The sequence below is a fragment of the Rhinichthys klamathensis genome, unplaced genomic scaffold (genome assembly GCF_029890125.1).
Source record: "Rhinichthys klamathensis goyatoka isolate OS25496 unplaced genomic scaffold, OSU_Roscu_1.1 h1tg000393l_1, whole genome shotgun sequence".
NCBI classification, from domain to species: Eukaryota; Metazoa; Chordata; class Actinopteri; order Cypriniformes; family Leuciscidae; genus Rhinichthys; species Rhinichthys klamathensis.
In genome coordinates, this window is record NW_026606895.1 from 129,205 (window position 1) to 151,888 (window position 22,684).

Consider the following 22,684-nt stretch of genomic DNA (forward strand, 5'->3'; position numbering starts at 1 on the left):
TGCCGGTTCTCATTATAACAAGACGAGCAAAAAGTGGAAAGACATAACAAGTGCATTCAGGCCTACCTCATGTTGCACGTTTGCACTTTTTGAGAAAAAAAAAGGCAAAAAAAAAAAAAAAAAACATTTCAGGTCTATGTCCAATGAAATGCCTCACCTGTTTCTAGTTATCTACTGTTAAAATACATATTTTGCCTGTAATTTAACTAAGGTGTACTAAAATGTGATTCCAATTTTTTTTCTCATATCGCGATATAATATCGATATCGTCCGGACAGTGAAAAATATCGTGGTATGAATTTTTGCTCATATCGCCCACCCCTACTAAACGTATAATACACACGCACCCCACACCACTACTAAACCTACCCTAACCAACCCATGCGTATCCTATGCACGTAAAAACTCATTTTCGCGTATAAATTACACGATAAACACACTGCGTGCTATAGAGACGCATTTAGTGTGATCGGGTTGGGATTCCACACGGTCCAGATGTGGGCCGGATCTGGACTGACACTATGTTGCTGTCTGGGAAACACACATGCACCTGACATCACCGTTTTCACAAATTCACATTTTTGTAGTTTACACGGAGACGAGAACGGTATCGTTTTCAAAAACTTGCATGGACTCGAGCCATAGATCACAGAGACTTGAGTAAACAACCAGCCTTTGCATTGGACACAAGATTCTTTGGCAAAAGGTTCTTTAGATTATAAAAAAAAAGTTATTTACTCAAAGAAAAAAATGGTTATTTTATGAACTATTATGAACCCAAAATTGTTCTTCTATTTTTGAAATCTATTTATTTTTAAGAGTGTAGGAATACCTTAGCATTGAATTTCCAGCTTCACCAACCACTAATATTTTCTTCAGAATCATGTTTCTAAAAATGTAGAAAAAAAAACAAAAAAAACATTTAAACACATTAAAGTGCCATTACCTAATTTATGCTGAGCATGGTTTTCATTTTTGCTTTAAAATTCATTTTGGATGTTTCTGGAGGGCAATGATTTAAAAAAAAGAAAATCACTAAAAGACAAATTTTCCTGTTTGAATCTAAGCCAAACTCTTTCCTCACACCAGCCAGGTTTTGCAGAGTGTGTTATCCTGATTGTGTAACCGAGTGTTTTGAATGACTAAGATGCACAACCATCTGCAGACAGGTGGACATCTTGTTTATTTTTGATAGTCATTGTAACTATGTATGAAGATTTCTAAAATCTTTCTTTTTTTGTGTGTTTTTCTCAGAAAAATGGGTTTGGAATGACACGTAGTGTCTAAAACCGCATTGTAATTTTGTGGTGAGCTCTAATGAAGGCGAGAGACGGCGTGGGTCGATTGCTCAGGACGCAGGAGGTCAAGGTGTTTGAAACGGGTGCGTCAGCTCATCGGGCTGTATCGCTGTCTGGCCTTCTCATCCCACACCATCATTACGTAAGAGCATCCTCATCACCAAAGATTTCAGTCACAACACATTAATCACAATGCTTTACCTGAACTTCACACCGTAAGGTCACCAAGACAAGGCCTTTAGAGAATGTCACTTACAAAGTGAATGAACCAGCTGCGCCAAAATAAACTACTACGACTAAACAATATATAAATCAATGTCAGAACGCCACTGGATAACATATCAAAGTGTCTTTTATTTTAAAGAAAGAAACGCAAGCACACTTTTGAAGCCGAATGTGCATTTAAAGTCGTAGACATGTAATGTTTAAACGGATGAATATCAATCAGAAATAACTTTTCTGACCTTATTAACTGAAAGTTTCAATAAAGAAGAGGGATATATTTAAAGAGTTGTTCCCATGCAGACTATAAATCAATGCAAACAGCCCATAAAACACACAGACACAGGACAAACAGAAGCTGTTCTTGAGATTGTTACCAGCGATAAACACACGGACAACAGCAAATGATTTTCAGTGTGTGTTTGCTTTCCTCTGTGAATGCAGGCAGGATGATGAAGAAGAAACACGGCAATGAGCCACGAGAGGTTGCGCATTATTAGTGATTTTACCACTTTAGGTTATTTACGGTTTATAGGCAACATACTGTTAGCCTGGTTCTACCAGACTCTCGTACATTTCATTTGTACAGAGAGTCTGGCCTCGCTCCATTGAGAAACGTTTACTTCCTTGTAGGCGGGTTCTCTGTTAAAGTTCAAAACTATTGGATCTGCCCAGCGTCACTCAGGATCTGCCATAGCCAATCGCTAACGTGTGGTCGTGACGTATGTCATGCGCCGAAACCGGCTGGAAACAACAAGTCCGAATTCCATATTCATAAATCTAAATATCTAAATGCTAAACCTCTCTTTCTTATATTTGTGAAAGAATTTTAAAAATACCTCTTTTCAATTAAGTTGTCTGAGAACAAAAAAAGCCTTAAAAACATTATCTGTTTGTAATTATTTTCCTTTTTTCAGTGTCATGTAATTCTCTTAACTTGTTCATGTTTATTTTATATTATCCCCCTACTGTTTTATTTTTGTTTTTATTATTATTTTTTGTTTGTTTTTGTATTATGTTTTCTGTTATTACTTGTGTATTGTTTTAAGCAATAAAAAAAAACAAGTCCGAATGATCAGAGGATTATGTTTAGAATAAGATGTCTGTCAACGAGAGCTGCATGTTTTGTTCATCGAATTTAAGAGTTCAAGGAACAATTCTAAATTCTAAATGTATATTTGACACTAAGGACAGTGATGTATTCAGTCAACTGTCGAAGCTGGGTGTAATCATTAACAATACGCCGCTGCGGTCGTTTCGGATCTGCCGCAAATGCTGTACAGTGATCATCGTGCACGCCGAGCTGCCCAGCACCAACTCCTAACCTTTCTGCCTCCCTCACTTGGTCCTCCATTAGTGCAACAAGAGGAGACGACAACAACTATCGGCTTTGCATCCTATCGTTCGCCTTAGCTAACTCATTGACATTCACCACTAGCGGAGTGAGCTGGAAAATTAAACTTTTCCCGAACCCCGTGGGGAGGAGGGCCACAACATCATGGCCACCAACAACACTTAGCAAACATTGATCTTGCTCCGGCTTTAACTTCTGGATATTCGGCAGTTTTGCAACAACGGACCGAATAGATTTTCTCACGTCTTTCTCCGCTGCCATTACTGAACTCCAACTCAAACTGACGCGCTACATCAACGTCATCGTTCTCAGCCACTCCCTCTGTTCGCTGATTGGACCGGTAAAAAAATTATTTCTGGAAACCAAAGTCTACAGCACAATCCCAGACGTAGTACTGAAGGAAAATAAAATTGAGCGGAAGTGCGTAGGAGGGCGGAGCCAGGCTAACATACTGTAGCAACTTGCCTCAATATTAATGTGTGGTTAAAGATGTGTAATCACGCATATACATATATATGTATATACACTGAACAAAATTATAAATGCAACACTTTTGTTTTTGCCCCCATTTTTCATGAGCTGAACTCAAAGAACTTTTTCTATGTACACAAAAGGCCTATTTCTCTCAAATATTGTTCACGAATCTGTCTAAAACTGTGTTAGTAAGAACTTCTCCTCTGCCGAGATCATCCATCCACCTCACAGGTCTGGCATATCAAGATGCTGATTAGCCAGCATGATTATTGCACAGGTGTGCCTTAGGCTGTCCTAGCGTAAAGAGTTTTTGTTTCTTGATATGTTGTTTTGGTTGCTTGATATGTTGTAGTGCGGCAGAGAGGACTGACTGTACCTACACCAGTGCTGTTTATTAACTCTACAAGCTTTGAAAAGTACAGAGAGAAACAAGGAGATTCCGAGAGATAAACTAATTGAATCGGTGAGTAATCCTTCTCCTTGAAAATGTCAGGTGTTCTTTTGTGCTCGAGTGTGTGTGGGATTAACATTGCACCCGGTCAACCCTTACTGAACTGCAATTACAAGAACCTTTACACACACACACACCAAAGAGTCATAAATTACACCAAACCTTGAACACACAGAGCTTCAGAAAGGTTAGCTCACGCGAGTAGGGATGTGCCCGAAGCCTAAATCCGAATTCGGAAAGGCACGGAAAATGAGTAACACGTTCTACGGAGCCCCTAAAGGGACATGGTGAGGCTTGCTGTGGTAGTCAGTCACATTACAGTACATCAGATTTCACTGATTGCGTGACAAGAGTAAAGAGAGATGACTGACTGGACGATGGCGGAGGATTTGGTGCGCAGCAGATCCTGAGCGACATTGACAAATATCATAGACAAAAATAGACAAATATCTTATCTGGTAAAATATCTTATCTTTATCATTACCGCCACTCCCTATAAAATAAATGCTTGTAAAACAAGACTAGACTTCTGCAGTCTCTTTCTCTTTTTGTTTATCAATTTGTTTACTAAAAAATGTAAGCTAGTCTAAACCTGAGGTGCGTTCTAATTCGCGTACTTGTGCACTATTCTACGTTTCGTAGTTTACATAGTGAGTATTGTTTTCACACTGACAATTCCAAAGAGAAAAAGTGCACTTTAAATACCCGGAAGATGCACTTAAGTTAACCCGGAAAAAAACAAAAACAAAGTGTGGAATGTAAAACACTCAACTGTCGCTGCTTTAGTTACGTAGCAAAGGGGAGGATATCATGACAAAATAACTTTATAAAGTTCATACTCTACTCGATTGAGTACATAGTGTATATAATTAATCATTTAGGACACAACTTTGGATTTGACAGCATGCTTGCATTTAAAATCTGACTGACTACTATGACATCACTCTAGCATGCATTCCGAGCCTATTTGCATACTGAACTGTGATTGGTCTTTTGTCATTTGCATCCATTTAACCTCTATATCTCTACATTTACTCAGAAAAGGTGGTGCCACGTTGTGTTATGATGCTCTTCATCGGCAACAGAAAACACGGCAGAAAAAAACAAGACACAAAATGCCATACAAGCACTTCTTTGCTCAAATAAATACAAAATAATAATAATTCATTTGCATGAACTGTGAAGCAAACCAGTTCACTTAGCCTAAGAGAGAGAGAGAGAGAGAGAGAGAGAGAGAGAGAGAGAGAGAGAGAGAGAGAGAGAGAGAGAGAGAGAGAGAGAGAGAGAGAGAGAGAGAGAGAGAGAGAGAGAGAGAGAGAGAGAGAGAGAGTATTTGGCACACTGCATTACCATGTGAAGCTACTACTCTGCAACTCATTAAATAAGCAGCTTTTTATTGGAAAATCTACCTTTTTGAAAATAGCTGAGCTGCTGGATTGCTACCGAAAAATGTGATAAAGTGAGAAGCCCTGGAGTTTTTAATTACTCACTCCTCAAGATTTAATTCACTCAGAACCAAAGCCTAAAACCTAAAATGACCTGAAACTTTAACTGCTTTTTCCAGGGTTTTTTCTGCTAATGCAAATGTACTTCTCTTTGTCCACTAGACTAGAGGAATCAACACGGTTTCTGTTCAGCGCAAGGCCACTCTGAACACAAGAAGCAATGACCAATCTAATGATAAAACCTGGTTTTAATGAGAGATGTGTGCGGATGGAGGCAGCCTTCACTCTCACTGTGTGAGGACTCAGAAAACACATGCGTAATCCATCATCTGAATGGCCCAGCGTGCTCATCTTATGAATACACTCAAAACGCAAGTGTTGACCCCGGCCTCCTATGATACTCAATAGATCAGAGTTTAAAAGCAGTTTCAGAATGTATGCCCGAATCATCTACTTTCTGTTCAGCCGGGGGGAAAAAAACGCTAAAGTCTCTTTCGCTCAAGCATGTAGGGAACAGATGATGGTTGTTAAATTTGACATTTGCTTACAAAGTCTGTAGGCGTCAAACCTGCGTCTGCAAAGCATCTGACTGATGTTCAGCTTGATAAACTGTGTGTGCTCAAGGAATAGGCTAATGCGGCAAAATATTTAAGTTCTGTCACGATGTGCCGCACCAGGTTTGGCATCAGTCAGGTTATCCAGCAATGCTTTTTACATATCTCAAATGAGGCAACAAGCCAATATTTAGTCTTAGGGAGCTGGTTTTGTAGTTAAAATGACAGTTATATGAACGTCTTTTCAAATGTAAATTTTAATTCCAAATTGCCTCAATTCAAAATCACAAATGGAATCAGAATTTAAAGGCATTCTCAATTCAGTTCCATTTGGAACCCTGCTAGAAACCACATAGCAACTAGAAGCCACTCCACCTTAGCAACACCCTGGCGACCAGTTTTCTTTTCAAAATGCCCTTAAAAACCCACTGGACGTGTAATTGTATGATTCTGTCTGTTTGCTGATGTTGTAAGTATCTACAATATGCATGCTTTTGAAAACATTCTCTGAACATCATTCTTTGAACTAAAATAAAGAAATAAGGTCAATCTGCTTAGTAATAGCCTACGTGAAGCTGTTTGTGGAGTTGTTTAGATGAGATCTTGAGATTCAGGGTATGTTTACACGACAACGATATGCTTCAAACGGAGAAGTTTTGCTTCAAACGATATGCTTCAAACGGAGAGTTTTCTGCGTACAGATGAAACCATTATCAAAACGATCCGTGAAAACGATTAAAAACTCTGTATTTTGCTGCCAGGGCATTAGGTGGCGATGAAACACTATAGACCAGTGGTCTCAAACTCGCGGCCCGCGGGGTGATATTTTGTGGCCCCCTACTTGACTTTAAAGTTTAATGTTAGTGCGCCCCGTCGTTGCGTGTGCCGCGTTTTTTTTTTTTTTTTTTTATCCCTTATGGGCTACCATAGATAGTCTCGTGACAGCTTACGGGTGGGTTTGTTGTCAATAGTTGTCATAGACAACCGCGAAGTACAAACATACGTACTGCGCCTGGAAAAAATGAGCGCGTCGCTTCAATTATGAGCCCGCTTGCCGCGCGCCTACATTTGAAATAACGAACTTGAGCGCGCAAAATATGTGAGCGCGATATGTGAACGGCCCCTTGGCGAGCTACCACCAATCAGGCCTCGAGCTACTGGTAGCTCACGAGCGACGTGTTGGAGACCCCTGCTCTAAAACAATGTGAGAGTAAGTTAATAATTTTGAGCTTGTAATACGTGGCCAACAGGTTGATAAGAAGGTTTGCTTTGATTTGTGCAGTCAGTAATTTGCCTGAGACACTATACATGTGTAGAAAGAACTCAATAAGACGGGCAGACATGACTGCAAATATTTGTATTTCAAAAGCAATAATTGTTTTTCTAAGTATAATAAAAGGAAATGTGCCTTCCAAAAAAACATTCAATATCATATTGAAAATAAAAAGGACATGAGCAAATATAAGAATCACAAAGATGTTGTGTATAAGGAAAAGACAAAGAAAGTTTGTAAAATGAACTTCAACTGTCAGAAGGACAGCTCATGAAGAACCAATCATGTACAGAAATGAATGTTCAAATTCAGAGGAACAGTTCAGAAGAAACGTTAATAATAAAGATTGAGAAGATTGGATCAGTTGTGCTCCTTTTTTGGTATACTTGAATACTATTTTTTTGTGGAATACTTGATGCGGCCCAGCCTGACCCCGACTCTACCTCCAGCGGCCCCCAGTTAAGTTGAGTTTGAGACCCCTGCTATAGACTGAACACGTAATACACGTGTATGACGTCATCGTCTTCAGAGATCTGCGTTTTTGTTGTTTACTCGAAGACCGTTTTCAAAAACTTGCACTTTGAAACCAGTTTTCAAAAGTTTGATTTTTCATGCCCCCAAAACGCTGTTGTGTAAATGAACGGCCAAAACGCATAAAAAGTTTTACATTTTTAGTTGAAAATGGTGTCGTGTAAACAGCCCCTTAATGTCTTCTTTTATCTTCAGTTATTTGTGGCTGAAGTCAGTTGTATTTTCTGTTCTTGTTGTTTCTCTTTTCTTCAGTGATTCTGCTTGTTAACATCAGGTGTTTGAATGACTGACAGAATGTTTGAGGAACATCATACTAACCTTTATATGAAATTCTATTAACATTAAGGAAACTGACATTTTTATGTTCTCGGACTGTTACAAATCAACATTCCTAGAATGTCGAGTTGATAATAAAAATAACCTTTTCAAAAAAACACATAACCTTTTCAAAAAAAAAAAACCTTTTCAAAAAAAAAAAACGTCCCTCTAACATTAAGAAAACTGAGCATTTTAACATTTACATAACCAAACCTAAATGATCTGGAAAAAATTCTTAGAACAAAAACATTGTTCTGCACAAAACAAATGAATCATTTGGGACTCTCCCGATCAGTGTAAATGGTAGAAAAACATTCCAGAGCTGGATAACCTTGTCATGAAAGCCTCTTTAATGCTGCACTGTTGTCACAAGGAGGGATTTTGTAAGCGTTAGAGGCAGTAAAACCAAAACTATAACAGTTCAGTTCTGTGCTTTGCTTTGCTGTCAAGCATTGTACCAAAACACTCAAGGAAAGAAAATGTGTTTGCCGTAGCGTGATTATTGACACTTTGCATTAGTGTTTCTAGTTTCTCTATACTCACATCACTGCGTGACTATGGCTCTTATCTATAGTGACAATAAGAGTTTCAAAACACCCCTTAAGTACACTGTCAGGGTTACACAACTGAAGAAAAACCAAAGGTAAAACAACAACGAAAGAATGAAGCTTTTGTCACATAGGCTGACATGCCTGTCCTAAATATTGGTCTTGGTGTGACCAGAACACATACTGATATAATTACAGGTCACCGCTACATATATAAGAAGAACCAGCAGCAAACCAGTAAGGAATCTCCAGCAAAGCATCTTCCCAACACATCCTCTGGTAAGGCTAGTGATGACACTTCTCTTATTTGAACATTTGATATTTAAAACATGATTAATTTGGTCTGACTGGGTGTCCTCACGTATAGCTTTTAATGGCTTAACTTCATTTGTTTTGATTCGGGGAGGTTTATATGTAACTTATATAAACCTCCCCGAATCAAAACATACTTTCTTTTTAGATGGTCTCTGCATCTTAAAAAAGATTCGGAGTGCTAATGTCAGTTGGAGCTCGCTTTTAAAGTGTTTTCTCTCCTCAAAGTGACTAAAAATTTAGGCTGAAAGTGGAAATCGTCAGGGGCTGATAGTGAAGCAGTTGTCTTGCTTCTTTCTCTCCTTATAAATGTGTCTCACGTCTGCTGGCACATAAACATCTGCCCACCTGCTACCAAAGCTCAGCGTGGCTTTCCTTTTATCTCCTCTCAGACACACTCAGGACAACCCTTGCCTTTTCTGGGCTTGATTTGCCTGAGAACAAATGATAGGGAGAAACGGGAATAAACTGAAAATGTTGATGTCATTTTTAATTTGAGTCATTTTTGGGGACATTTTATATTTTTTCTTAAAATTTCTGTCGTTTGCGTGACACTAACTTAATTGCAACAACAATTGGTTTCCAGTATTTTACTGAAGTATGATTTAGCATAGGCCACCTTTTCCGAATCTTATTTCAGAGAGAAAAAATGTAGGAAAGGACTTGATTTTTAAAGCCCGTTCACACCAAGAATGATAACTGTAAAGATAACTATAACGATAATTATATTAGCCAGCGCATGATATGTTCTTTTCATTATAAGCACGCACTGCAGTTTTGTCTGTCGCTTTAAATGCTCGAGATCGTTACGGCAGGATGGATTCTGATTGGCCGTCAATTGTTCAAAAATTGTTCTGATTTCAACAATGTAATTTCTCTGTGCCCTTATCGTTATAGTTGTTGTGTGGAATTGCTATTCTTTTATATTTACAATGATAACTATATCTTTATATGATTTTTATAACTTTATCTTTACTATATCAGCATCCACACACAAACGGATGATAACATTGTTTATTATAAGCGCTCACTGCAGTTGTGGCAGCTGCTCCTTTAAATGACATTATAGTCATTCTGGAGTGCGTTTCCTGAAAGCATCGTTATCCAACTATGATCACAATTTCCATTGAACTCTATTGGTAACGACGGAACTTGGCTTTGGGAAAAGCACCCCTGATTGGTTGTCAGTGTTTTTTATCGTTCATCAGCTGGAAAAAAACGTTCAGAAAATGATTCACATGATAGTAGCTGTTTTGTGACCTCCACTATTCTCTTAGAATGATTATTAAAACTTTAGCCATAGTTATCATTAGTTATTGTCCTTGTGAATTAAGAATGGTCTTTAAATTATAAAATCAATCGATTTTTAAAAATAGTTAAAATAATACTTAAATAGCTATTTGCTATTAGCATCATCCAAAAAACTGTAAGTGGAAAAGTATTGTTTTTTTGGAAGCTTATTGTTAAAGATTATATGAATTTCTGTATTTATTGATTGTGCTGTGCATCAAACAACACAATCAATAAATAGTTAAAATAATTACTTAAATAGCTATTTGCTATTAGTTAGCATTATCCAAAAGCCTGTATGTGGAAAAGTATCGTTTTTTGCAAGCTTGCTGTTAAAAATTATATGAATTTCTGTATTTATTGATTGTGTTGTTTGATGCACAGCGTTCTCCCAGTGAAGATGTTGGCGGCGTTGGCTCTGGTTCTGCTGGTGTCCAGTGCGACGGAGGGACGGATTCTCAGTAAATGTGAGCTGAAGGCACAACTCGAGGCGGCTCAGATTCAGGTGACTGAAGCCATGGGAGACAAAACAACCGTGGACAAATTCATCGCTAGACGTGAGTAACCCTTTCTGCTCTAAAAATGACCAAAAATAATCACAACACCACCTTAATTTGAATAAATGTGTACAATGTCATTCATATGAAATCGCCAACTGGTAAAATAGATACTTTTTCCTCTGAGATGGGGTTGAAAATCGCTAAGAAAATGTCTGTACCCAATAGACATTCAAAAGATTGTCTGAGGAAAAAGGGCCAAATTTGCCATTTTCACTGAAAATCTCTCAAACCCCATTCATATTTTTACATTCAAGTGTCCGCCAAATTATTTCCTTCTCTTTCTTTCAGTTGTTTGTAATGTGGAAAACATTTCCGGCTTCAACACCAGCCTCGTCACCAGCGTCCAGATCAACCAAGATGAGATCAGACCCCCGTTCCAAATTCCTCCCAAACCAAAAGACGAAAAAACACCAGCAAAGGAAGACAATGATGAGAAATTGGAAGAAGAACACATAATCCCTGTTCAACCACAAAGTCATCCCAAGGGAAGACGTGGAAGATCTGTCCCTGAGGGCAAGACCTTTGAGAAACAGGGAGCAAAGGAGGTTTTCTGGGCATGGCACCGTGATCTGTTCCCGGAAAAGGTCCCCGCCGACTCGTCTGGAAGCGGCTCAGAGGCGACGTCCGAGGAGGACAGCTCCGGAGACAGCTCAGAGGAGGAGGAACGGGAAGATGTCGTCGCATGGAGCCCGTTGGGAATCTTCCAGCTGAGCGATCGCGTTGCTTGTGACTCCGGATTGAGTGGATCGCTAAACCTTTGTGGTCTGGAGTGCAGTGGTGAGTGGAGAACAAATATTCCCAAATTCCTAAACAAATATATATAGATATACTGTATACATATATATATATAGACTCTAGATGGCGCAGGCTAAAAGGTCCTCTGTAGGGCACAGCTGATTGGTTCCTGCTGTATCAGTAGCCAATGAGCTCGCTGCTAAACCTTTAAATACTTGGTCAGCATTTGCTGTTGCAGTTTGCAGTGCACTTTCAGAAACCCTCCTCCTTCCCCAGCTCCACCTGTATAGATCTGCTACGGGTAACTCATGTACATTATATTGTACAGCAGCAGCATGTCTTACTTGCTCACAGCAGCGTGTCGTGTGTGTATCGGCAGTAGCAAGTCCCGTACTTGCTCAGCAGCGACAGCAATAAAAGCAGGGGCCGGTTTCACACAGATAGACTTTGACTACGGCTTAGATATAGTAGATAGTCAGACTTCAGATAGACATCTATATCAGACCGTTGCACAAAGCACTCAAGACTCTGACTATCTTAAAGTAGGACTACACTGCAATGCATTCTGGGTAAAATAAGACACTTTTTAAAACAAAAAACATGGCGGATCGAGTGAGCGCATTCAACCGCTCAGTGCAGTTTACCCCAGTTTAAATATGTGTTTGTTGGAGGAATATAACAGTTACAAGGACATTTTACTTGGGAAATTTAGCGGAGAATGCAGTAACAAGAAGAAATGTTTAATTTGGAAAAAGATTATGGCCTATGTTTGCTTTTGGCTGTTTGTAATGTAACTGACTGTTACTGCTGGTTGCCAAGGTAACAGAGTCTTAGACCTAAGTTAGCCTAAGGTGTCTAATTGTTTTGGTCTAAATTAAGTCAGTCTTTGTTTTTGTGAACCAGTCTAACTTGCATTAGGCTCGTCTATGAGCAACTTTTAGACTTGTCTAACACTATAGACCGGTCTAAAATAGCTTTGTGAAACCGGCCCCATGTCTTCCTGTCTTTCTTTTACCTTGACAGCTCTCATCAATGATGACATCACCGATGACATCGCTTGCTTGGAGACTTTGGCGGGAAGTCGCGGCAAGCTGTAAGTTTCACACATGCAAAAGCAAGTGCACAAATGCACATACGATCAGTTGCAGATTCAACCCAAATATCTTGTTTCTAGCAGTGGCTTCAATCCCAAGAAGAGATTCCTGGCTAAGATGTGAGTATGAACACCGGTCCGTAACTGTTCCTGTGATTGAGCTCCAGCGCTGAGCTACACGTGTGTTTATGTGCTTCAGGTTGGCAATGGAGCTGGTGAAGGAGTGTCGCTCTGTCGTTCCTTCTAAGTATTTCGCTGAGTGCGCTTAAAACATCCCGACGGATGAAGCTTCTCCATCCGACGGCTGGAACGACCATCTTCACCGCTGAGGCCGTTTTTCAATCACATGCAAGGAGACTCAACGGTTACTATTTCACACACTTAAAGACCCAATGAATTCAAAATTGTACCTTTAGGGGCTTTTAGATCATTTATATGTTAATGTACCTGAGAAAAGCTGAGAAAATTTAATTTGAGGTTATTATTATTCTCTGGGAAAATAGGTTTATCCATATTTTTGTCTAATAAAATGCTCTATAGAAAGAAAATATCCCACCCCCTAAAATATACATAAAAGGCTTGTTTATGACATGAAATAGCTTTTTTAGCCAGATTCAAACTAAAAAAAAACAAGCCAATTCTTGAGCTCTTTAAGTTTTTATCGTCTCAATGTTAGATGAGTTCATTGTAAATGGTTAAAAAGAAAATCTGGGGTCAGTAAGATTACAGTTTTATTCAGCAAGGATGCAATAAATTAATCAAAAGTGACAGTAAAGACATTTATAATGTTACAGAACATTTCTATTTCAAACAAATGCTGTTCTCCATAAATCCTGAAAAAAAATGTATCACTGTTTTCACAAAAATATGAGGCAGCACAACTCTTTTCAACATTGATAATGATCATAAATGTTACTTGAGCATCAAATCATCATATTAGAGTGATTTCTGAAGGATCATGTGACACTGAAGACTGGAGTCATGATGCTGAAAATTCAGCTTTGATGACAGGAATAAATTACATTTTACAATATAATCAAATAGAAAACAGTTATTGTAAATTGTAATAATATTTCACATTATTACTGTTTTTACCATATTTTTATCAGCCTTGGTGAACATAAGGGACCTGACCCCAAACTTTTGAACGATCTTTAGTTCATCTCTGATGTATTTGTCAAACAAAATGTCTGCTAGGATAATAAATATATTTGGACTCCATGATGAAGGACGTGTTCCTATAACCTGTAGTTTTGTAGGGGTGTTTTTAAAAGCCACTGTGAAGACCGTAAACCACCAACAGGATAAGCAACTGTCTTTAATGTACTGTCACTAAAAGTTGCAATCTAATGTCAAAAGTAACAAACCTCAGGCTCAAGTTGTTCTTTTTTAAAATCTCAGATATGACCACTTTTTCTTTTCACCATAACCACATTTTGTGTGTGTGTGCATGAAAGCAGAAGACAAAGAGTCTGTTGTCCATGTGCGACGCAGATCAATAACTCTCTGAAACCACAGAATCCGCTGCTTTGACTTCATCTATTGAGGTAGACTAAGAATCATTTCACACACAAAACCATCAAACCATTTCATTCGCAACGAGCCCCGAGCGCTGTAATGACCCCGCAATTTTCTCTGTGGTTCTCGAGTGGCCCATGGACGACCAAAGGCTGACCGCTCGCTCTCGGGTCACTCGACAAAGGTATTGGGCCGTAATGAGAAGCAGGGTTAGACCTGGAAAACCTTATAAGGAAGAAATCGAAAAGCAGTGAAATGGAAAATACCAAATGAAAGGTTAATAATTCAGGATTGTTTCTCGGAGCCCATTTTGCATCATATTCAGGTTGAACAGAATCCAATAAATCAGTGGCGTATTTCATATATTTTCAGATTAGGATATTTTGTTTTTAAAAAAAGAAAAGGAATTGAATCCGTCAAACAAGTCGTTTGAAAAATAACCAATTTTGATTGAAAAATAACATGAATTTGCTTTAAACTAACAAATGCAGCTCTTACAGTAAATTCCCTTAGAGACAAAAATGAGAAACTTTATTTGGTTGGAAGAGTGCGAGGTATTAACAGGGAGACGAGCTTAAAAGCTATATGACATTTGAGAAGCCGTGGGTGTGAGCTGTCGTCATCACACCCCTGCCGGCTCAACAAACCTCACCACAATCAAGAAACAAGAGAAATTCACTTAAAAAAACCACACTTTGTGAGAAGAAACACAAATGTGTGCTTTAATTCTTAGCCTGAAGCATGAACACAAGTCAAAACACCGGCTACATAATTTACACAGACACTAATGCTGGGCTGCTTTATTTTTTAGGCATTTCTAGTGAAAAGACTATGACTAAACATCCAAGAAATAATGGTGTTCTTACTCACTCAGTGTAATTATAGACGTCGAGGGATTTTTTTTCTGTTAACCAAAGAAAAATCACTATTGGATGTTTGTTCTATAACAGGGACAAACATTTATATTTAGTCATTTAGAAACACTTTTATTAAAAGTAAGTTTTACAAGAGTCTACAACACATGTAGTACAGAAAAGAGAGAGAGAGGTATATAGGACGTGTCTTTTTCATAATTCATAAGTGCATATTTCTGATAGAATGCAATGCATTAGAAACTACATGAAGAAATTAAGGAACATTTTTACTTTTTTATAGCATGTTAAAGTGAAATGTGATTAATGTAACTGTGATGGCAAGCAAAACGGCAATATTCTGATGAGAAAATAAACATTTAAAGTCCCCCTGTGGTGAAAAATCAAGCTTTTAAAGTCCCCATGAATTCAAAATTGACCAAACTTACTTTGTTTGCCTAAATTGATCGTTTTGTGGTGAACAATTCATCCATGCAAGTCAATCCACACAAAACATTTTTTTGGCTTCGTAATCTTTAATCAAAATCTGAAATTTCCCCTCCCCTCTGCGTTGGAGGACCTTGCCTGATGACGTAGGTTTGACGGTTTGGGCGTCTTCTTAACATCCGTAATCACGCCCCTCCAACTGACAGTAGACAGGCTGAATGAAAACACCTACTTTTCTAGATCCAATCAGGTGCTAGTTGGGAAAAAAGCCACGCCCACCATTTTGCCTCATTTAGTATTCCGTTTCTCTCGGAAATACGTCACAACACTGGAGAAAAGTCGTTTGCAACTTCCGGTTCACGGGGACTTTAATGTTGTTTATATGTCTATGTGGTGTTTTTAATGTGCTTTAAGACAAACCATGAGTAAATTCATAAGTCGACAGCATTGCTGAGTATTTTCTGCTTAAAACTGCAGTGAACCAAAGACAGTCTCAAAAACACGGTTTGAAATCGCTGGTGTTTCTGACGTCACACGTTTCCTTGTAATCAATCAGATCAACGTGTGATCGTCAACGAGTGGATCTCTGAGCTGAGTGAGTGAGTGGAGGCGGGGCTCATTTGCATATTAATAGAACCGTGCATACTAAATGAGGCAAGGGTGTCGAGTTATATTCAAGCTATTTTAAGGCATGAAGACATTTTTTTCAAGGATTTTTTTTACATATGTAATTTTGGTGATCAAAGATTAATTATAAGGCATACAAGTATTGACTACAGGGGGACTTCAAGGTTATGAAAGGTTTTGTTTTTCATTTCATCATGAATTCTTCTTGAATTTAATTTAATTGATTTCACAATGAACAGATTTATGCTGATTTTATGCAATTTGAAGAAAAGCTTTTTGGAAATATTATTTACACAGTAAAATAGATGCAAATAGTTAATAATAAACTGTTCTCTTATTTATGTAGGCTATGACTGACAAATATGCATTAAGTTTATTCGTCTGTTAAAACTGTGTAATCCAAATGGTATGCAATTCAAATACATAAATCTTAAAAATTAGGCCTAAATATTTTTTCAAGTGCCTGACCCACCTGATATGCCCACGTCTATATGCATGAATAATCTCCTTCTCTATCTCAGAAAACTTATTCGGCTGTTAGTGGAATTGACCAATTAGACCACATCGCTGTCCCTTCAGGCCTCCCTGATGTGCATTCAAGCGAAGAGAGCTGGAAATTATTATTTTTTTGCATATTTCTGCACATCTTAATCTGAAAAACTTCATCAGCCAGAAGCGAAGGTCTCGATCACAGATCTCCCACCCAGAGCGTGTCACACATAAACTCGTCATTCTGAGACCCATTATCATCCACTGTGTGATTGAAATGAATAGAGATTGGCTTAACTGCAGTCGCTCAAAGACATTAGCGCCTGGCGGGATCCTTTAGCTCACTGAATATTGAGTCTTATCATCTCATAATTTAAGGTGAGAAACAATGGATGTGCCTCTGTGACCCTTTACATCTGATTACAGCGTGACTCTTGATTAAAGTTATATATGTTTAGGCTATATTATGTATTGTTGTATTAAATGTTTGTGTATTTACACTATAATAGTGATATTTAATGATATAGTTATTAAATGTAAAATATACAGTCCTGAATCATGACACCTGCAACGTTTTCATTGTATTTTTAAGGTAAACTGGCCGCCAAAGCTGCCAATTTTACCGCTAAATAAATTAAATGTCCAGTGTATCATCCAATATCTCATTTCATGTCTTCATCAAGTCCAATAAAGGACCAAAACTGCAGGGCTGTCGTTCCTCCGTCCAATTAATCCGCAGGGAAATTATCAAAGAAGACGCGGGGAAAATATGATAAACGGTGGACGTGTGATTAAAAATTGGACGAGCACAGGTTGTTAAGCTTGTTAAATGTGTGCATTTGTGTGTGTCCGCTCTGTTCAGGTGTTTAAATGTATTACAGAATAAAAATAGACGCCAAATTGGCTGACGAAACCCCAGACAAACACACACACAGTGCTGAGAAAGTCATTAGAAGAACACACACACATTAGAGCAGTAAATGAGACTCTTGGGAAATTCCTGTAAAATGCATGAAAAAGGTGTGCCCAAACTCGTCAGTCGGGATAAATAAGGAAACAGATGTGATCAGTTGCTAGTTTTTAATGCTAACCTAATTTAAAGCTGCAGTCCGGCATTTTTCCTCTTTGTCGCCATCTCTGTTCGAAATCTGCAATTGCAGTCATTCGCGGAATTATCAACTTTACGTGAGTTGTAGTTCAACACCCTCGACACGGCACAGCGCGGATGAACACAGTGTTTGAGGAGAGTGTGCAGCTGTCAGTCACCGCGCCGATGTGGATATTGCCATTCAGAATCACAGATTATTCTTTTTGGAAGTATGACCAACATAAGAATTTTCACCGGGAAATGTCATCTGAACTAGTAAGAAACATTCACTTTTGTTCTGGTTCTGACATTGCAGTAAATCGCGCTGATTAAATCTAACAATTGCTTATAAGTTATCATTTCACGCAAAACCGTGCAAAGTAGCTATACTATGTTCTCTAATTGTTAATGTTAACAACGTCAGCAAGCATTGCGTGACTACATCATGTAATGTCCTTCCGATATTATCCTTGTTTTCGCATGGGTCCGGTTGCAGTCTCTTTTCTTCTGTAGCCACTCCGAAGTCCGAACGAAGTCTTTTGCATTTTACAGCGGGTGAGTCTCTAGTTGTCACTGATGATGATCGTCGTTTGAACCTTTCTGGATCCGCCATCAAATTGATAAGTTTAATTATATCAAGTGCTGTGAGAAAAGGCTATAAATCTCAACCTCCAACATCCTCACACGCAATATAGCTTATACTAGCCGAGACTCCTTCTTTATGTGTACAGATGTGACGTAATGACGCAAAGACATGCTCGAATCTCCCGCGGAAATCCACCAGTACCCCTAAAATTAAAAACATTATTACAAGCTTACCGTTTTGCATCGAGCTAAGGCAAGCAGATAGTTTTGAACACTGGCTGATTATTTTATCAAATATGTATTTTGGATAATTTTTAACCCAAAAAAAGCTACGGACAGCAGCTTTAAGTTACACTATGTCAATATTTTTGTTCAAAATTAACAAAATTAAAATTAATTATTTTTCCAAAATGTGTTTTAGTTTTACCCTGATTCACTATGGAAAGCCTATAAGTGTTTATATTAGTGCTGTCAAACGATTCAAATATTTAATCGCGATTAATCACATTAATGTCATAGTTAATTCGCGATTAATCGCACATTTTTATCTATTCTAAATGTCTCTTGATTTCTTTGTCCCATTATTTTTTCTCATTTTAATGCTCTTATCAACATGGAAAAGTGGATCGGCTTGCTTTGTGCAAATGTTTTTTATTGAAAACAACATTGGCATATACTGTGTTTAATTTCACAGAAACATTCTCACTTGGAGCAAATAATCTCTCACACAATGTAACACTGTCCATCAATAAAAGGGTGAAAGAAATACTGACGAGGTCCTGATATTGACGAGAGGGCGGAGAATTCGCATCAGCTGTGTGTGTGTGTGTGTGTGTGTGCTTGGCCATCATCAAGTGGTATTTCAGACTGGACGTGCTGCGATGATGATAGCTCAGTTCACAACGACAAAACACACAGATCGCTTTGGTCTCGTCAATGGAACCATTTGGCAACTTTTTAAAGTAAACTTTCCATTCAGAATCTTATTGGCTCCATTTCGGCGTCTCGCGCTCGTCATCCACTCAAAACGTAAAGTTAACCTACTATCTGGCCGGCTCGCAAGCCCAAACAAGTGTGTGTGGCGTGCCTGTTGTGTTGTTTCCGGTCTAGCTAGATCCGCTTGTGCATTGGTCGACGAAGCAACAAAACGTCCTCGCGCGGCGCAAGCCATTGAAATGAATGGGTTTCATAGCGCAGCGCCGCGCATGCCGCGTCCTGTTGCAAAAGCATGTGAAAAAACTACAAAGTTTGCTAGGCCAAAAAGACCGTTAATCGCGCAATAAAAAAATTAACGCCGTTAATAACGCGTTTAACTGACAGCCCTAGTTTATATTTTAGTCCTGGCGGGATGTTTTTTTGGAAATTGCATACGTCACTCACCCGTACGTGTCTCGATATATCCGTGAATAGAGAAAAGTTGCTCTAACTACATTGATGTGTGTTTCGGAGCGAGAAAGGTTGACATGATACAGCTAAATCCCCAACCTCTGGAGAATCTCCTGTTTAAACAAACACCGAACAGAGGAGAGTCTGCTGGCAAAAAGAGAAAGAGAGCGCTCGTAATAAAACAAGAATCAACATTAATGAGTAAAGCTATCTTCATCTTCAGCTAGTCAGCTTGAGATCCTATCCATCTAAACTGGTTATTTCTCTTAAGCCTAGTAGTGAATGTTTTATAATCACATGTTTATAAGGATAATCTCTCTTTTTTTAGTTATGAGAAGAGACCACATTCATCCGCAAAGTCACGCAGAGCCGAAGCACAACCAAAAACAAAGTTCTTGCAGTTTTGTTTTTAACCACTAGATGGCCAAACGTTACCTTTAACCAGGTACAATGACAAAAATGATGGAGGAAATTTCCCACCAATTTGCATCTAAAAATGTTGAATGGTGAATAATTTGGCAGTCTAAACATGTAATTCGTTCAGACATATCAGAGCTGACTCTTTAAATGCTGCTAAAGGACTATGAGTGGGTGTGTATTTTTGTAAATGAGAAATATTTCATTGCAGTAATATGTTCTTGAATAATCACAACAATTTGAAATATGCTACAAATGTACTGGCAAAGGGCACATTTAAAAATTTCAAAACCGATTCTAACATATTTAGCCTATGATTGTTTTGTGAACCTGTCTAAATGTAATGCTGAGATAAAGCAGAAGGTTACTGAAGAATGGACCAGTGCATGCAAACTACATTAGGCAAAATCTATTGTCATCCATTTCACATGGAAAGACGTTAGCCAAACATTATTGAGCTCATTTACACACAGAACATTGTGTACAGTAGCAAAAACAGCCGGTTACACTTATTGAAGCAAATGCGAGATTGGACGATGCAATGACAATTCTTTTTTTGGATAAAACATTTTTGGAAAACACATATTCACATTCATCCATTGCAATAGACAGGGTAGCGCCATATTTAATTGTTGACATGAATGTAAATGGGGCTGTGATGGAGTGCGTTCAATGGATTGAACTGTTGTTTAAAGTCCCCCTGTGGTGAAATGTCCCCCTTTTAATGTTGTTTATATGGGTTTTTAATGTGCTTTAAGACAAACCACGTGTAAACCGTGGCTGAGTACTTTCTCCTTAAAACTGCAGTGAACCAAAGACGGTTTGAAATCGCTGGTGTTTCTGACGTCACACACTACCTTGTAACCAATCAGATCAACGTGTGGATTTCTGAGCTGAGTGAGTGAGTGGAGGCGGGGCTCATTTGCATATTCATGGCAACGCGTATACTAAATAAGGCAAGGGTGTCGAGTTACATTCAAGCTAAGGCATGAAGAAATGTTTTTTCAAGGAAAAATAATTTTAATATGTCATTTTGGTGATCAAAGATGATTTTTAAGGAACATCTTTCTGGGAAAAAAAAGCTCCATAAAACAGTTATAAAAGTTAACGTGATCTAGAAACTTTATACAGTGCATGCAATTAACCGTAAGTCTATCCCTCACAGCCTCTTTTTCATCTGCGTTAAATTGCAGTCTAATCTAACTAAGGTCTATTATACCAGAGACTATTTATACATACAATCAGGCTTGTATTTGGGTGAGATACATTTTCCATCTTAACATTTAGCCGAATAACAGGTAGAAAAATGCATTCGAAGGAGGTCTGGATTGCTCTGCACAGTCAAACTTCATAAATATTTACCAGAAAATGTCAATGTGATTAAACTGCCGTCACGACCGCAGTGATGGAGACTGAAGGGATCCAGTGACACGGGCCGCTTTGGCTTTATCAGATACGATAATTAAGGACTGATATTTGTAGTATCCCTTCATCATATAACAGAGATTTTTAAAAAGTTATTTAGTGTTCGAATAAACATCCCCATGTCTGTGGTCTGTTAATGTAGGCAGTGCTGAGGAAATAACATCTTAATTAGAGCTAAACCTGAGGATGCTGAGCATATAATGAAGAGGCTGAGAGATGTAACCGCGGCACACACACACACACACTCACACACTCACTCACACACTCACTCAGGTGGCAGTGTTAAACAGCACTAATCAAGGTTAAGACTGAAGCTGCAGAGAGAGAGAGAGAGAGTGAGAGAGAGATGAGGAAAACTAAAATAAACAAGATAAGATGTTTCTATAAAGATACTTCATAATCATTTTTCTGAAATTTAGAAAATTGACTTGAGGTTAAGACTACCACTCTCAAGTGATGAGCGTATCCCGAAAAATCATCTTTTGACATTTACAATGTGAAATCATGACCAGCCACATGACAGCAGCATTTGCAGTCAATAACAGTGTTGCCAAGTGTTCCCGCGGCTACTTATAAGTTGTTGCCATGGGTCGTTGTTTTTTTGTTTTGTTTTTTGTCCCACAGGTTTATATCCCCCAGACATGTACAATTTCGGCTCTCCAACACCCCCAAAACCACCCCTCATCCCCCTGGACGTACATTTAAGGGGAATAATTCACCCCCGTTTGGGCTATTTTAATTAGACCTGGTTAATGATGTCAAACTTGGAGCGACACGTCCAAAAGTGCCATTTCTTAATTGAACACTAGGACAAATAAAAGCACAAAGCCTCCAAACACCTTCATTATGAGTTCAATTCAAGCTATAAATGAACAGTGCAATTTTTTCATTGAATGCAAGCACAAATTATATAGTTGTTGACAAACACTTGTGATTGTGCTGCTCAAAGTTTGACATCATTGGGGGCAAATGCCATTATCACATGACCCATCGTGATGTGACGCGTTCAAATGCATTTCTGCAAATGACAGGAAGCTCACTAAAGTGCCTTGAAACATGCAGCATTATTCAGTGTGTTGATGTAATTTCCACTGAAACAGGAAGAGAGGGCGGGGCATATCGAACAGCCCCTCCCCTTTTTAAAATAGCCAATAGCGTTTAGTTTATATCCCAGCTCAGAGCCGGTGAGTTTGTTAAAGTCGCAGTTTCCTCCTAATCTCGAACCGTTTCTCCTCCTAATCTCCTCCATATCGCATTAAAATACAGCATTCTGTGCAAAATTCAAATGGGTCTGATATGTTTTCTGGTTTGCGCCGAATCGCGCATATGATCCGCTCTGTGTGTCGTGTCTCTGAACCGGAGCTGCGGCGGTTAGCGTGACACTAATGTGAAAC

The 22,684-nt window shown here is 38.6% G+C and overlaps 1 protein-coding gene across 1 annotated transcript; it reads left to right on the plus strand.

Moving 5' to 3' along the window:
• The first annotated feature begins 1,314 nt into the window (after window positions 1–1,314).
• On the plus strand, window positions 1,315–12,908 carry wu:fj19g03 (uncharacterized). Its single transcript, XM_056234323.1, has 6 exons — window positions 1,315–1,440; window positions 10,466–10,627; window positions 10,919–11,407; window positions 12,389–12,458; window positions 12,540–12,578; window positions 12,658–12,908. The coding sequence occupies exons 2-6, from the start codon at window positions 10,471–10,473 to the stop codon at window positions 12,725–12,727; spliced, it is 825 nt and encodes a 274-aa protein (XP_056090298.1). The 5' UTR covers window positions 1,315–1,440; window positions 10,466–10,470; the 3' UTR covers window positions 12,728–12,908.
• The last annotated feature ends 9,776 nt before the right edge of the window (window positions 12,909–22,684 follow it).

Coding starts and splice junctions, on each gene's coding strand:
- wu:fj19g03 (XM_056234323.1), top strand. CDS start 10,471: ATGTTGGCGGCGTTGGCTCTGGTTCTGCTGGTGTCCAGTGCGACGGAG. Junction 11,408..12,388: donor TTGTGGTCTGGAGTGCAGTG/GTGAGTGGAGAA, acceptor TTACCTTGACAG/CTCTCATCAATGATGACATC. Junction 12,459..12,539: donor GCGGGAAGTCGCGGCAAGCT/GTAAGTTTCACA, acceptor TCTTGTTTCTAG/CAGTGGCTTCAATCCCAAGA.